The 17,211-nt window shown below is 36.6% G+C and overlaps 1 protein-coding gene across 6 annotated transcripts in view; it reads left to right on the forward strand.

Annotated features, from left to right (window-relative positions):
• The window catches only part of slc47a1 (solute carrier family 47 member 1), a 36,397-nt gene extending 20,513 nt beyond the window's left edge, over window positions 1-15,884 (forward strand). For 2 of the 6 annotated variants that reach the window (XR_015519581.1, XR_015519582.1), the window contains 11 exons: window positions 587-684; window positions 816-913; window positions 4,831-4,944; window positions 5,238-5,305; window positions 6,984-7,092; window positions 8,745-8,820; window positions 10,621-10,717; window positions 11,180-11,312; window positions 11,950-12,044; window positions 14,860-15,024; window positions 15,112-15,884. Coding sequence is in view for 4 of the 6 variants with exons in the window: in NM_001014310.4 (NP_001014332.3) it covers window positions 587-684; window positions 816-913; window positions 4,831-4,944; window positions 5,238-5,305; window positions 6,984-7,092; window positions 8,745-8,820; window positions 10,648-10,717; window positions 11,180-11,312; window positions 11,950-12,044; window positions 14,860-15,024; window positions 15,112-15,411 (1,326 nt within the window). In the remaining 2 variants the exon portion in view is untranslated. 6 annotated transcript variants of the gene reach the window in all.
• The last annotated feature ends 1,327 nt before the right edge of the window (window positions 15,885-17,211 follow it).

Below are 17,211 nucleotides of genomic sequence, written 5' to 3' on the forward strand. Positions count from 1 at the left end.
ATGGGAATGTTTGGGGATATTAACGTCATGTTTGTGGCACATTAGTATATGTAAGGAGGCTTGTAAATAACTCATGAAAGAATAAAGTTATGTATAAAATCACGCACACCATTGTTTTTCTTATGAAATTCCCAGTAAGTTTATTAAGGTGTATCCATATAAATGGCCCACCCTGTATAATCATTTTCTATATGTTTCTCAAAATATTCTTAAAGAGATTTTGAGTTTTCTGCACAGCTTTCTCCACAGTATTTTAGTTTGAAGTCTTTACTTTGACTGGATTATTGATTCTTTTTCAGCTTCAGTGCTGGTGTAGATTTGCTGGAGTGTTTGGGATCATTGTCTTGTTGCTAAGCTTTATTTCTCTGAAAGGCAATGTGTTCACACACACTCCTGAAGGCCTCAGACTAACAATTTGTTAAACTTCTAAAGCTGAAGACCAGTTATACTATATGTTGTTGTTTTTGTTGTTTATGAGGTATTATTTACAAAAGTTTAAGACTTGCCAAAGATGAGATACATTTTCAATGTTCTGATATGGATATGCTTAAGTTTCTGATCTTTTGGTATTGTATTGCAATTTCAGGGTATCATCTTGCCCCAGATGTACACAGCAGTTGCTGCCAACATTTTAAATGTAGCAACAAACTACATCCTTCTTCACGCAATGAAGCTTGGAGTAAAGTATGTACAGTATGTTTTGGTTAAACATTTATAAAACTGTAGATCTGTGATGTTTTTTAGGATAAGCAAGTAATGTCTAATTGATAAGATGTGAAACGTGTGATTGTGTGTGCATGTGTGTGTGTGTGCAGGGGCTCTGCTGCAGCCAACAGTATCTCACAGATCACCATCTGCCTCCTGCTGTTTGCTTACATACGTTGGAAAAAACTGCATCTGAAGACGTGGGGTGGTGAGGAATATGTAGAAAGCTGCGCGCACACACAGACACAAACTCATATTTGTGTGTGTGTGTGTTTTTCTTTTTTTAGGATTTATTGACTTATAAAATGATTAAATGAAGCCAAATTGTATTACTTTAATTATTAAGTGGCCTTCACATCCTGTATAGTTGTGTTTTGAAGTTAAGTGCCCTTAAGCTGGAATAAAAATAATGAGTTGTGTTGCATGTGTCATCATGAAATGATGCATGTATTACCACTCTTACCAATCAAATGCTAACCAAGTGCAATCTATCGACCTTTTACACTTAATTATTAACTCTGAAGAAAAATAGGAATAAAACATTTAAGCACGTTTTTAGTTTGTTCAAAAACAAAAAGTTTAATGTATCAGTTCAATGTATCATCAGTAGCAGGGCCGGAGTGGGACTCTTTTTCAGCCCTGGAGTTTCAAGCCTTAGACCGGCCCACCTCAGTTCACCACTGACTATATTAAAATAAGGTCATTTCCAATTCAGTTTCTAATTACAATATCACGTCTTTAAAAAAAAACAAAAAACAGCTGTTTTAGAACTTCAAATGTTCAACAACCCTTAAAGTATTATATGTTTTAACAATAAAAATGAAAAAAAAAATGTTACTCAGACGAGGACCGTACCCGGATTCTTGGCGTCATAACTTTATGTGCTAACCACTGTACCATAACAGCTTGCTCAAGAGAATAGGAGAAAATAGATAAAAAGAGCAGAGCTGCCGTAAAATAGTGAGTAAGAAGACTGTGGTCAAGTAAATAATTAAATTATTTTTAAAAAGTGTGACTGCTGAGAGCAACAGATTCTGGAGCTAGGGACACCGGCCCTCGCGGCCAAAAAACGGACTGGCCCACCGGGAATTCTCCCGGTCCTCCGATTAGCCAATCCGGGCCTGCTCAGTAGCCTCTGCTGTTTTGTTTCACCTGTATACGTTATCACTCTCAAAGTGCTATCACCAAAAACCACAGGTTCAGCTTAAAATATTTTCTAATAACCAGATAAATCACCAAAAATGGTGAATAAAAACATTTTTATTGAACAAAACTGTTGTTAATATGAACAAATCATTTATTACACCCATAACAGTCATGTTATGGCAGTACTGTACATGTTAGGTCCTTCGTGGAATTGATTTTACCAGAGTGAAATCATCTCCTCTTGTCTAAAGGACTTTCAGCTGTGAGCGCATCAAAACCAAGCAATCAATTTTTTTTTTTTTTAAATCGACTCCCATTCCCTGAAAAACCAGCAATACACCAAAGAGTGTCAGTAATTTAATCACTTCAGTCTGACTTCCTTCTACTTGGACACTGATGAGCATTTTCTCAGAGGATTAAAAAATGTGTTCCTTAAAGGGAAAGAGATTAAAATTAAGAACTTTTTTGGCAACACTTTATAATAACTACACACTATGCATCAATAATTAAGCATTTGCAAACAGTTAATTTATTTTCTGTTAATGATTAACTCACCTACATCATCACCTTGTATCACCTACATTATAAGGTGATAGAAAGCAGTTTGTAAATACAGCTACAAATACTGTATTCTTAATTTAGGAGCATGTGAGCATGTTTATAATTTGCTTAATGACTGCATATTCATATTTTGCTAATGATTATTTGTTCATTACTTAATTAAGTATTGCATTATTTACTAACTAGTTATTTAAGAGCAGTTGGTCCTATTTTAAGATCATTCAGAAGGCACAAGTAAATGATGAATAAACTATTCTAATTAACATTCATATATCTTATTCAGGCAAATACTAACAGTTAATTTGTATGTTAATAAGTGCTTTATTAACTCAACAGTTTTGCAACCTAGTCTAAAGTGAGGACTATTTATGTTTTTTTAAATGTCTTATAAATGACAATTCAGTTATATTCTCAACAGAAAAAAAGAATACTTTATTAATTTATATTCATTTGAAGATACACAAATGAAACTGTATCAAAAGAAAAATAAATCTTTGCAATCCCAACTGAAATAAAATGACTGTAAAGTTTAAACTCCACTAAGTAACTTTTAAATGTTAACATCATAATATATTGTTAAACTATTTTATTGTTGTTTCATCCATTTTTATGTAATTTGTATTTGTTTCTAATTGTATTTTGACTCTCCTGTTATTCAGAAATGCTTGAATTTTACAGTATTTTTTTTAGTAGGATTACTTCTATTGTTGAACATTTATTGTTCATTTAATTGTAAGATTTATTTGTCATTATGAGGGATTTCCAAACCATAAATAGTCCTCACTTTAGATTTGGTCACAAAACTGCATGAAGTTGAGTATAGTTAACTCAAAATTTACAGAAAGTGAATTCCTCTCATTTGAACGGACTGTTGAAAGTGATGAGTTAATTAAATACCTCATTACTTCAACTTAAATCCAGTAAGCTTGCTCGAATGGTTTGTTGCAATCAGTTTTCTCTATTTTCAGTTTTCTCTACTTACAGTGCTCAGCTGATTTGAGTTCTCTTCATTTATTGGGCTTAAATCGCTTCGTTTACTCAAATGGATTAAGTTCACAGTACTCATAAGGATTAGTTTTTGAACTTAAATGGTTTGTTGCAATAGGTTTCCTCAAAGGGTTTGAGTTACTTTAACTTTTTGGGTTTTACTGTGTAGTAACCATTCCTATATGCCTGAATAATAAAGTATATAAATGTTGATTTGAATAGTTTATTAATCATTTACTAACTCATTTTAATACTTTTAAATATAAAAAATTTAAAACTTTTTAAATTTAATTTAAATACAAATGGTTTGTAAATAATGCAATACTGAATTTAGTAATGAACAATTATTAGGTAATAAAGTATTAAAATACAGTAATTAGTACAATATAAATGTGCTTATGTCAAAAATAGAGCATTTGTATCTGTATTTATTAACTGCTAACTAACATATATTAATGTAGAGTTAAGGTTGATAAGATAATTAAATATTTGCTGGTGCTTAATAGATGATTCACAGTTTGTAGTTATTATAAAGTGTTACAGTTTTTTGTCAAATTTACACTATTATGAAAGAGAATTTACACTTGGAGTTTGCATGTGCTCTCTGCTTTCTCGTGGGTTTCCTCAGGGTGCTCGGGTTTCCACCACAGTCCAAAGACATGCGGTACAGGTGAATTGGGTAGGCTAAATTGTCCGTAGTGTGTGAGTGTGTGTGAATGTATGTGTGTGGATGTTTCCCAGAGATGGGTTGCGACTGGAAGGGCATCCGCTGCGTAAAAACTTGCTGGATAAGTTGGCGGTTCATTCCGCTGTGGCGACCCCGGATTAATAAAGGGACTAAGTCGACAAGACAATGAATGAATGAATGAATTTACACTATTTATTCCCCCACAAGGCGGTTCATTCCACTGTGGCGACCTCGGATTAATAAAGCGACTAAGCAGACAAGGAAATGAATGAATGAATGAATAAATTCACCCATAAGTGGTTCCAAACCTTTATGAGTTTTTTTGACTTTCACACAAAAGGCGATATTTTGATGGAAACGTGTAATCATTGACTTCAATAGTAGGAAAAACAAATAATACAGACATCAATGGTCACAGGTTTCTAGAAATATCTTCTTTTGTGTTCAACAGCACAAAATCAAACAGGATGATAACATAATTTTCATTTTTTGGGTCAACAATCTCTTTAATGAATTTGTTTTCAACTCAGTTTTTAATTTATGAAAAAAAAATCAGGCATTTGTTGCTACTATTTGAGCTACATTAACATTAGCTTTTCAATGTTGCACACAACATTGCAAATTAGTGTGATACAAAATTGCTTTATTTACTTCATTAATTCAACATCATAGTCAGAGTTTCAGTAAAGTGTGCACATGATGACTGCAGTGATTTGTGTGTTTGTGCTTGTCGCCTCCTACAGGCTGGTCAACAGCATCACTGCAAGAGTGGGGCTCTTACATGAAACTGGCCATTCCCAGCACTCTCATGCTCTGCTTCGAGTGGTGGATCTACGAGATCGGAGGTTTCCTGGCAGGTGTGTTTTTTTAGTGAGAGAATGAATTAATGATTCATTGGCATTTTGATCTTAAAAACGAAATATATTGCAGTAATGGAAACAAAATTGCAACATAAGTAATGCTAAATCTTGTAACAGCCAGTTTTTTTTGTTAATCATTACTTATTCCACTGATGCCAGATCACTGGTTGTTTTATGGCTTACAAATCATCTCTTAAATTGCCTAACTAGGCTTAGCACAAGTAGAATAATATAACACAGCCATTATACTAAGAATTAATTGTTATTTTAATTCTTCTGACGATTGGCAGGAATGCTGGGTGAGGTGGATCTCGCTGCTCAACATGTGCTGCTAGAGATCGGGAGCATTGCTTACATGGTAAGATGGTCCCATATAGGGCCCTATCATACACCCGGCGCAATGTGGCGCAAGGTGCGGCGCAATAGTCTTTTGGTAGTTTCAGCTTGGCGCAAGAGTCATTTTGAGGCGTTGCGCTACGCTGTTTAAATAGCAAATGCATTAGCGCTTATTTGTGCGCCCATAGGCGTTCTGGTCTAAAAAGGAAGGCGTACTACTGGCGCGTTGCTATTTTGAGAAACTATAATAGATTTATCATTAGACCAAAACAAACCCGGTCTAAACTCCGGCGCTGAGTTGAGCCTCGCTTACGCACTGCTTAATACGCACAAGAGAGCAATAGGCAAATATCTTTACATATGAAAAAATTTAAATATTAAGGATATATATAGGATATAATAAGAATAGATATAGGATATAAATATAAAGGATTAAAATATTACAAAACATATTATTTTCTAGCCTACATAAATATGAAAAATCACTGCTTTTATGTCTTCTTCATCTCGGGAGGCTTTTTTAGTTCATTCATAACAATTTGCTTTTGTATAATGTTATTATTATTAGCAGTATTATTTATTAAATCCATATTTAGATTTGTTTTATTAAAAACAAGCTTAGATTTGCCCACCTGTCAGGTTTTAGACCATATGGGGCACAGCATGTGTTTTAGGATATAACTCAGGTTTTTGAGCACATTTTGTTATTATCGTTTATTTATTAGTTTGCTGGAAATTAGAACTGAATTTAGAAATAGTTTTGAAACGAATATTTGCATTTAACAAACTAAATTATTTATTTATAGACTAATTGATGTCTGTACGTAAAGGTTTCCCTATCCAAGAGCGAATGTGAAAGTAGATCCATTATCTCTCATTCTCACGCAGTAGATGCTCTGTTTAACAGTTTTCTGTTAAAAAACTGTTAACTGTTAACTGTTTGCTTGTGAAATGCTCATTTTTTTCCACTTAGACTTACTTTGCGTCCTGTAAATAGCGAATGCGCTCTTGGAGCGACGCAGCTGACTCTTAAAGGGAATGGGAGATGAGATTCTAATTGGTTTATTCTCAAAACACACCTATAACTCATTAAGAAAATAAACTCAACCCTTTTAAACCATGCGCCACAGCGCAAAGCAGATTTTCCCGTCCTTAAATTAGCAAAAATGCATTCTGACATACCCTGAAAGCGTTTGCGCCCTGCGTTTTGCGCTCTGCGTATGGACCGTCAAAATAGAGCCTTTAAAGGGGTGGTCAAACAGCTGTTTTCCAACTGTATGTTTATGCTTTGTTTAATAAAAATCTTTCTCAATACACTCCGATCATGAAATATCCTCCTCCAAAGGGCACTTTAGAGTGAAAACAATCATGGCAGCCATACTAAAGTGTTGTGCCAAATGAAGTGCCAAAAATGGCCTCTTCAAAGGGCCCTTAAAATTATTTAAAAGAATCTGATTGACACTTTGGGCCCTCATTATCCTTTACAAAGGGAAGTTTGGTGACAAACAGCACATGCCATTCTGAAGAGTTCATCCCTATGCCCAAATCCCTTTGTAGCTTTCTTTTCAGAGAGTAAACTTTTCTAAGGGATTAGGGGGTAGGGATGAATTTGGGGTGAACCCTTTAAAAGCAGCTCTTGCATTTTTATGCTATTTGTTCAACTGAATTAATGCTAAATTGTTAGGGTCTTTCATGTTTAGTTTCCATTAGGTGTGCATGCGGCCGCTTGTGTGCGAGTGGGAAATGCACTGGGGGCTGGAGACACTGTCAGGGCTTTGATCACCAGTAAAGTGACTCTCATGATCTCAGGTCAGCAGAAAGCATACACAATTACAAAGTTCACCTATGAATGAAGTGTTCAGTCACCCTCATGTTGTGTCCAAACACATAGAAAATTTCATGAAAAAAGACAAAGGAAAGTTAATAAAAAATATACAAATGAAACAAGCAGTTTAATCTAAACCAGCAAACAATGTTTACAGCATTCAAACTTGGTCATAGAGGCTCAACCATGCTTGCTTGGCATGAAAGAACCAATGAGGTCAATCATGATCAAAGTTTTGTGTGAATAAAAGCCCAATCAATTCATATAAAGTTATACACTCACCGGCCACTTTATTGGGTACACCTGTCCAAAAGCTCGTTAATGCAAAATTCTAATAAGTCAATCACATGGCAGCAACTCTTTAGGCATGTAGACATGGTCAAGACGATCTGCTGCAGTTCAAACCGAGCATGAGAATTGGAAAGAAAGGTGATTTAAGTGACTTTGAACGTGGCATGGTTGTTGGTGCCAGATGGGCATGTATGATTATTTCAGAAACTGCTGATCTGCTGGGATTTTCATGCACAACTATCCCTTGGGTTTACAGAGAATGGTCTGAAAAAGAAAAAGTATCTAGTAAGCGGCAGTTTTGTGGGTGCAAATGCCTTGTTGATGCCAGAGGTCAGAGGAGAATGGCCAGACTGGTTTGAGCTGATAGAAAGGCAACAGTAACTCAAATAACCACTCGTTACAACCGAGGTCTGCAGAAGAGCATCTCTGAACGCACAACATGTCCAACCTTGAGGTGATACAGCAGCAGAAGACTACATCGGGTGCCACTCCTGTCAGCTAGGAACAGGAAACAGGCTATAGTTCGCACATGCTCACCAAAATAGGACAATAAAAGATTGGAAAAACGTTGCTTGGTCTTATGAGTCTTGAGTTTTACTGGGACATTCAGATGGTAGGGTCAGAATTTGGTGTCAAGAACATGAAAGCATGGATCTATCCTGCCTTGAATCAATGGTTCAGACTGCTAGTGGTGGTGTAATGGTGTTGTGGTATTTTCTTGGCACACTTTGGACCCATTTGTACCAATTGAGTAATGTGCCCACACCACAGCACAGTGACCACAGTGTACCCATCTTCTGATGGCTACTTCGAGCAGCATGACATGCCATGCCATAAAGCGTGAATCATCTCAATCCAATAGAGCACCTTTGGGATGTGGTGGAACGGGAGATTCACATCATGGTTTTGCAGCAGACAAACTTGCCGCAACTTTGTGATGCTATCATGTCAATATGGACCAAAATCTCTGAGGAACATTACCAGTACCATGTTGAATCTATGCCACGAAGGATTAAGGCAGTTCTGAAGGCAAAAGGAGGCCCAACCCGGTACTAGTAAGGTGTACCTAATAAAGTGGCCTGTGAGTGTACATCAAAAGCATTTATTTTGTTTTGGAGAATTTTGGGTTAATAGTCAGACTGGAAAAGACATTCTGATTTAAATCTAGAAGAAATACATTAAATTTGATATGTTTATTTGTTTTGTGCAAGATGATTAAATTGCTTGTGAGTCTGGAATGACATGACAATGATTAAATGATATCAGTTTTTATTTTTGAATGAACTATTCCCTCAATATCAAGTATCCAGGAGAAAATATAACTTCAGTCGTTACTATATTGCAGGGATTTTGGCTTTTGCACAGGGAATCGGGATCGCTTTGACAAAGTCCAAATTAGGCTACATCTTCACCTCTGATGAGTATGTACTCTTCTATACTAATACTAGCTTACTACACTTTACAGATTTATTCATTATGTAATATGATGTGATATAATTATCTCATTTTAAGCCTTAGATAAATGAATGAGAACAAATATAAAGGCTGCTATCTAAAGCAACTCAGGCTCATTGTGGATGTGTACCCGGGGCTACATTTCTGTGGCTCGTGAAATACATACACTCTTAAAAGAAACGGTTTTATATAGAACCAAAAATGGTTCTATCAAGCGCTTCATATATGGATCCCCAAAAAGGTTCTAAATAGAACCATTTTAAGGGTTCATTAAATAGAACCCTAAAAATGGTTCTTCGAATTCAAGTTAGATGGTTCTATTTAGAACCATTTAAGGGTTCTTTATTTAGGTAGCAGTGCAGCACTCGTGCCCGCACCGAGTCTGTGTACGCGCGGCAGGCCAGAATCACGCTGGCAGGCTAGATTGACCATCAGGCCACCAGGAAAGGTCTGGGTTCTCCCTATGGCCAGTCCATCCCTGGACATTATTAAAACCTTTTAAAGCCAAAGATATTTTAATAATCCATAGATGAAAGATCAGGTGTTATTTTTAAAGGACACAAAAATGCAGGCTAAATGTATTTGAAATATTAAACCTTTAAGTATATATATATATATATATATATATATATATATATATATATATATATATATATATATATATATATATATATATATATATATTGTGTGAATGATGAAGCTGTGGTGGACTTCTCCTTTCGAAAAATTAACCGTCACTCTCGAGGCTCCTCACCACCTGTCCACGAAGATGATAATTAGTTTTAAATAAATTATTAAATCATAAAAACATGGTACTGCACAGTCTAAATAAATAAACTGGTTATTTTATTTATTTCACAAAATTATTTGTTAAAAATGTTAAATATTAAGTATATATAAAATATAAGTTATATGCTAATATGGAAACCTGAATGAAAAAAATCCCACCATACTGTACACTGATAACGTTTTTGACCACAGCACTCAATTTAATAGGTTTTGACTCAAAAAGATTTGTATATCTGTGTTATAGCTTCTAATTATTTTATGATCTTTACTAGATAATTATGTTATGAATCAAAAACTATAGAACCATTTTAATCAAAAAGGTTATTTGCACTCTAAGGGTTCTAAATGGAACCATTTTTTGGGTAAAAGGTTCTACTGGCCAAGTATAGAACCCATAGGTTCTATGTAGGAACCTTTTTTTTTTTTACAGTGTACCCAGAATAACAGCTGCTTGAAGTTTTAGTTTGTTTTTGCAAATCCACCAGAGGCCACTGTGTACATTTTTGATGACATCAAATTTCTCTCATACCTGACGTTTTGCATTCTCATCTCGTCTAAATCCACCAGAAACTGCGATTCACATTTCATCCAAACAACTTGCTGTCGACTGAACGACTGACCCAACCATTCCCTTCCCTAAACCCAACCGATATTGTTTTTAAAAGCAATCCACAGTGGCTGTGTAATTTCACCACATTTTCAGCCTGTTATTTAATATTTATTTAAAGTTTATTTACTATTTATTGGCATATGTGGCAGGCTACTGGGCATACTGTTAACACAGGAAACGCCGTCCATAGCTGTTGGCAGCATCATATCGCCCCATAGCAATCATTTTACACACAAAAGGCAGCCAGATGTAGCCCCAGGCACATCTTTGTTTGTTTCCCAGAAATATAAACCTAGGCACGTATCCACAATGAGCATGTGTTGAATTAAAGTGACGAGAGTGAAGATCTTCTTTTATTGTTTTGCAGTTCTCACTTCTTGATTTAATCTAACAGGAGCATAGTGGCAATTGTCTCGCAAAATCTCACGCTGTACGTTTTCCTGCAGTTTTTTGATGCTCTTGTGGTAAGTCTGAATGCTTTTAACAATAATTTGTACAAAGGAAGGTAACACAGCCTTTAATATAGATAGTCTTTATGACTACACTGGAACTGTGGCACTATATAGATAGCTTCAGGGGTGCTCAATCCTGTTCTTGGAGATCCACCTTCCTGCAGATTTCAGTTGCTACCCATATCAAACACACCTGCCTGTAATTATCATGTGGTGTTCGGGTCCTAATTAATTGGTGCAGGTGTGTTTGATATGGGTAGCAACTGAAATCTACAGGAAGGTAGATCTCCAGGAACAGGATTGAGCATCCCTGGCTTATGTTATACTGCCTACTGATAGCCTTTCACCATTACTATATGTGTGATGTCAGCAAAAAGGATTTCTTGTGATGTCATGATTTATGGTTCTGTGAAATGATGTAACTGTCTGATTACGATGAAGTCTCTACAACAGACGGCTTGTGTTGTGTTTTAGTGTGTGTGTTCGGGGATTCTCCTTGGTGCCGGGAAGCAGAAGATTGCAGCAGTGTCTAACTTGATCTGCTACTACTGTATTGGTTTACCAGTGGGAATATCACTCATGTTTCTGGCAGAGCTCAGGATACTTGGTAGTTTACTCTTCTTCATCTCCATTCTTCTGATTCATCATACATTTAATGTTTCTTTGTGTTGTAATGAGCTGCAAACACTCCTGTCTCTTCTAATTTCAAAATAAGAGACCCACAAAGATTAGTATGTCTAAAATAGGCAATGGTTATGTTATAATAGTTAGTTAATTTTTCTACAAACTAATTGTCATTAAGCACATTTAATTTTTAAGGGTCCCACTTTATATTAAGTGGCCTTAACTAATATGTACTTACATAGGAATTAATAGTTTGTTACAATGTACTTATTGTGTAAATACATGTATTTACTATGTACTTATGCTTGATATACACTGTTGACCATCCCTTACACCTTCTCCTACCCTTAAACCTACCCATGCCACCAAACCTGTCCATAACCCAACCTCCATTCCAACTCAAAAGCACCACAAGTGTTTTCAAATACATTATAAACACAGTAAGTAAATTGTATTTATTTTTTTTTATGTAAGTAAATAGTAGTTTGGGACACTAATATAAAGTGGGACCCTACTTAGCAACTAAACTCCTCTAATCCGGCCTTGTTAAAAACAGCAGTGGTTTCTTGTCATCTATTTTACACCTGAAACGTGCCGTTTTCCTTTTTCTATTCATTCAGGTCTGTGGCTTGGCCTTTTGATTTGTGTTATTATTCAGACCTGTTTCTTCACAACTCTCATCTTCAAACTCGACTGGAAGAAAGTTACAGAGCAGGTACAAATCAAAGCCCAGACAAATAAAAGCATGAATGGACTCTTTTCACTGACAATGATGACACATTTCTTGAGTTATGAAAGCATCAGCTCACCCCAAAATTAAAATTCTGTTATCAGTTACAAATCATGTCTATTAGTTATAACTAGGCCCAGACGGAATCTGCTGACATTTTTTTGCTATTTCTGCTGAGAATTTTGTAAAAAAATCTGCAGATTTATGCAAAATGAATAAAGCAAAGCAAGTCTCTCATATAATACATCTAGTAAAAGACAGAAAATATTACTTTATAAACTGTATTGTAAATATATCAAATGAACAAATTCATATTAGTCAATAATATTACTGAAAATAATTTAAAAACTGAATATAAATGTGCACAGATTTACACAAATAAATAAATAGACTCAATTATTTATGCGCGCAGATTCCGTGTGGACCTTTTCTCATTTTTGAAATGCAAATTAAGATATTTTAGAAGACATTAGAGCACTCTCGCCATCCACAGACAGAAAGTCACAAGATGTTCGAAGTTCAGAAAAGGAACCAAAAAAACACTCCCTGTGACTTAATCTCACCCATTACTGTAATCATACACACACAAGTGTTCTTGGAACCTTGTATAATTACCGTTGAACCACTGGTCACATGGAATGTTTTAGATATTTTCTGAACTGCAAACATCTCATGCCTGTTTCTGTCTATGTAGGATCAGAGAGCTCTCTAATTTTTTTTAATTTGTGTTCTAAAGATAAACAAATGTCTCAGGGGATCAGAATGACATGCGGGTAAGAGTAATATCTTTCCTGCAACTGTTTTATGGCCTGTTTCCACTAAGTCACAGGTGTCAAACTCAGTTCCAAAAGGGCCGCAGCTCTGCACAGTTTAGTTCCAACCCTAATTAAACACACCTGATCAAACTAATTGAGTCCTTCAGGCTTGTTTAAAACCTACAGGTAAGCGTGTTGGAGCAGGGTTGAAACTAAACTGTGGTGGGCTTCGGCCCTCCAGGAATTGAGTTTGACACCCCTGCACTAAGTGGTAAGGTATGAGGCATATTTATCAGGCTTACGTTTCAACTGCCAATAGGGTACCAATGGTACTTTTCTATTGGGCATGGTGTACAACAAAATGTTTCAATCAACATTATTCTCTCTTGAGGAAATGTCGAAGTAAAACTGTACAGGTTATTTACATATCATATGAGAAGCACTTCGCACAAAACAGATGCTTTATAAACATACAAATGTTCATTACTAATCTTTCTATGAACATGATTTGCATATACATGCAGATAAATGATGCGAAAATAGTCTACAGTAACGTTTGCGATTATATAAAATAAATAAATAAACAAATGCAACATATATGAACACATTACGGTCTCTGATATGTAAACATTCATTCATTCATTCATTTTCTTGTCGGCTTAGTCCCTTTATTAATCCGGGATCGCGGAATGAACCGTCAACTTATCCAGCACATTTTTACGCAGCGGATGCCCTTCCAGCCGCAACCCATCTCTGGGATCCGATATGTTAACAATTACAGAAAAACTACACACAGCATACATTTAGTCCTTATTTGGGTTCAAAAACGACATGCAACACGTAGCCCACAGTCAGTGCAAACCTCTCGTTTGTATGCCAGTTTGTTCATGTTTTAGGTTGCTAAAAGACTCATTTGATCCTTTGTTTTTTCTCGCTTCTCTTTTGTTTTTCCACGTGTCACTCTCGCATTTGTCAGTTTCTGAAAGGATCGCATGTCAGAAGCGCTTCAATAATCATTTGCATGTTATTATCATCAGATCATGAAGTTCGTTATTTCTTATGTAGATGCGTGGTGAGCTCTCTGTGAAGCCGCTCACGCCTAAAGGCTGATTTATATTTCTGCATCAAGCGTGGTATGCTACAGCACAGCCTACACGTGGACGCATAGCCCTCGCCGTGGCCGTCGACATCGCTGACGCGCACCACTGAAATAATGTAACTGCATGTCACAACGACGCGTAGCGCATGTTCGTTGGAGCGACTGTTTACAAGTGTCGAGTCCTTTGAAGGAGCTCCAGATGAAAAGTTTTGTTTTGGGTTTACCTTATGGTTAAAGTTGTTGCACGTCTGCCGGTTCCCACCTCAATACAAACATGAGGGGCACAACTACAACTAGAAAAACAACTACAGGGCTCAGGGTAGATTCTGTTTTTGTTCTTGGCTTCGTAGCTGTTCATCAAGATGATGACAAGGTTTGTTTGAGATTGGGTCGACCATAGCTTGTTATTATATGTATATATTATTATGGTGTAATGTCTCGGCTGTGTATTTAAAAATGGTGCTTCACTGGTTTTCATTCTCCTGGCTTGTGCTAGTGACATATCTCTGTAAACCAATAGCATTTAGCTGCACGTCTGGCTCTGCCTTTTGGGTACCCTTTTGTTGTGCTAGGTACCCCTTCGTAGGGTACCCCTAAAAGTGATATGGTACAGTTTGCTTTTTGGTACCTTTTGACAGTGGAAACGGCCATAAGAGCGTACCGAATCATACCGTACAATACCATACCGTACCACTCAATGGAAATGGGCCATTATATCTATTACTAGATTAACAACCACAATACAGACTATGTTTATTTGATACGTGAATACAAATATAAACTGACCTTTCATGTCAATATCCCTATAATAATTTTAGTTTTTTCCTCATTGTAGCATAATTGTTTGTACGTGGATGTTTCATCAATGTTGAATTTGACCAAACTATGAACAACAGAAGTCAACTGTTGAAGGGTGTTTACTAATGCTGGCTAACATCCTCTTTAGGCCCAGAAACGTGCGGGCAAACATGCAAAGGTTGTGTGCTTGCCAAAGGCCCCGTTGATAGGCCCAGTTGTTGAAACCCTGGTTTCTGAAGACCAGGACAATGCAGAGCAAACTGATGGAACTTCAAGTATCCCTGAACCGTGGGATGACATAACGGGAAACAAAGTAAGTCCTACAGTAAAAAAAATGTTTGTTATAGTTTCAAAACCCTACTGCAATGTCTTAAATATTTACATTCATTTGTTCCTTCAGGCGCAGCTAACAAGTAGTAGCTCTGAAGTGTCCAGCTATATACAAGTGAGCACCCAGGACCAAGATAAACTAGCAAGTGAATGTGGAGAAGGCCAGCCTAAAGTCTTGCTTTCCATAAAACAGCTTGTGCTGAGACGAGGACTTACGCTGTTGATCACCTTACTGATCCTGATTGCTGGAATCACTGTGCATGTAGTTTGTCCTCTTCCAGAGCACTCTGTTCAACGTCAAAGCAACTTTACAAACGATTCAGGGAATTTTTCCACTCCGTTCAGCATTCTCAATATTACAATGAGCTAATTTTTAATTTCATTTTTCTTATCTGCAACTGGTGGACAATGGCTTATTTTTAATACGGTCATCTCCCATAAGGAGGACAGAAGAAAACTGATGCCACATGAATGGTGTTTGTCAGTGTTATTTAGGAGAGAGATGAAATATCTGCTGGCTCTTCAGTATACCAGCTACTAGTAGTGTCCGTTGTAGATCAGCTGAACAGCTTTACTCTGAATGTACAGTTTATAGTACTGTGAACTTTTTGTGACGCACTCCAACTCAGCTTGTATGCCAGTATACAGCAGAGTAAGACTACAGAAATAAGTTGTTATAACTGTGCAGTGTATGTTATTCCATTTCTTAGGATTTTACAGTTTAGGTACTTTAAATATGGCTTTATTATGCAGTTTATGAGGTTTAGTTTTTCTTGTGTATGTATTTATCATATCAAGTAAAGCATTCAATGATGAACTATTAAAACTTTTTTTATCCTTTAATCCTTTATAGTCTTTTTAAGTGCGTATTTAAAGCACCACACTACGTATACTTTTATTCAATCAGTACTAAAGACTACTCATGCACCTGGGGCTTTGTCAGTACACAATTTATTTGGGCCAGATTGTGTCTTGTGTTCATTCTGCACAGCTCTAGCTAGCTTTAAACAGTTTTAGACATTTTTTAAAACTGCCTGGATGTAGTGATAATGCAGTAGGTAGTGCTGTCGCCTCCCTGCAAGAAGGTCACTGGTTCGAGCTTCGTCTGGGTCAGTTGGCATTTCTGTGTGGATTTTGCACCTTCTCCCAGCGTTCGCGTGAGTTTCCTCCAGATGCTCCAGTTTCCCCCACAAGTCCAAAGACATGCGGTGTAGGTGAATTCGGTAGGCTAAAATTGCCCGTAGTGTATGTGTATGAATGAGAGTGTATGGGCGTTTCCCAGTGATGGGTTGCAGCTGGTGTTGTGAAGAGTTGCGCTGGATCCCGACAAACATCTTCTAGGTTTCAAAAAAGAGGCTGAGGTCTTCGAAGTTCTCAAGTTGATGTAAGATTCCAGAATATCAGACCTTAATAAATCTTATGGATTTTCATGAGGCAAGACCATAAGAATTTGATCTGAGAAGTGATCGGGAAACAAGCTGTTCAACTGTTCTATTCAAATCGCTGTGGACAATGCAAGCACAGGCTGGAAAAACAGAGCTACACCACTGCAGGGGATAATGCGAGACAGTCACCCTTCTCCTTTCACCTCAGGCCCCCGTTCTTGACCCTTATGTTACCTTCTGATCAGAGCACATTTCATATAAAATGTTCAAGGTTTTAATATGGTGTATCTTGCAGCACTATATTCATGTTTGGTATCATTTTAAATGTCTCAGCGTGATTGTAAAGTGGTCTTTATTTCACTGCATTATTTCACTTATATATATTGATTTGGTTTTTGACTTTGATAAGATCCTTGCCAGAGGCTTGGCTAAAGGATCTATTTTTTTTAGGACCAGGTGAGCGTTATGCAACAAGCCTATTTAAATATTAGTTAATCCTGCATCCTCTGACTATTTTCAGAGTGTCGACATATTGTCCGTGAGAAGAGACGCAAACCCGGGGCGTGGAACTCTGAGCGACGCTGGTCCCTAATAAACGTACAATTTAGAATATCGGACCCCAGAAAATATCAAAACTCAAAATTAAATCACAAATGATAAATGTGATCCGTTCATACAATTAGAAATACAATCTAAATTTTAGGATCATTTAAATTGGAGTCAGATTGAATTCGGAGATAAAAAACGAATTTAAATAAATTCTAATAAATAATAAAAATTTTTTC

The sequence above is a fragment of the Danio rerio genome, chromosome 21 (assembly GCF_052040795.2).
Source record: "Danio rerio strain M-AB ecotype USA chromosome 21, GRCz13ab, whole genome shotgun sequence".
Taxonomy (NCBI): domain Eukaryota; kingdom Metazoa; phylum Chordata; class Actinopteri; order Cypriniformes; family Danionidae; genus Danio; species Danio rerio.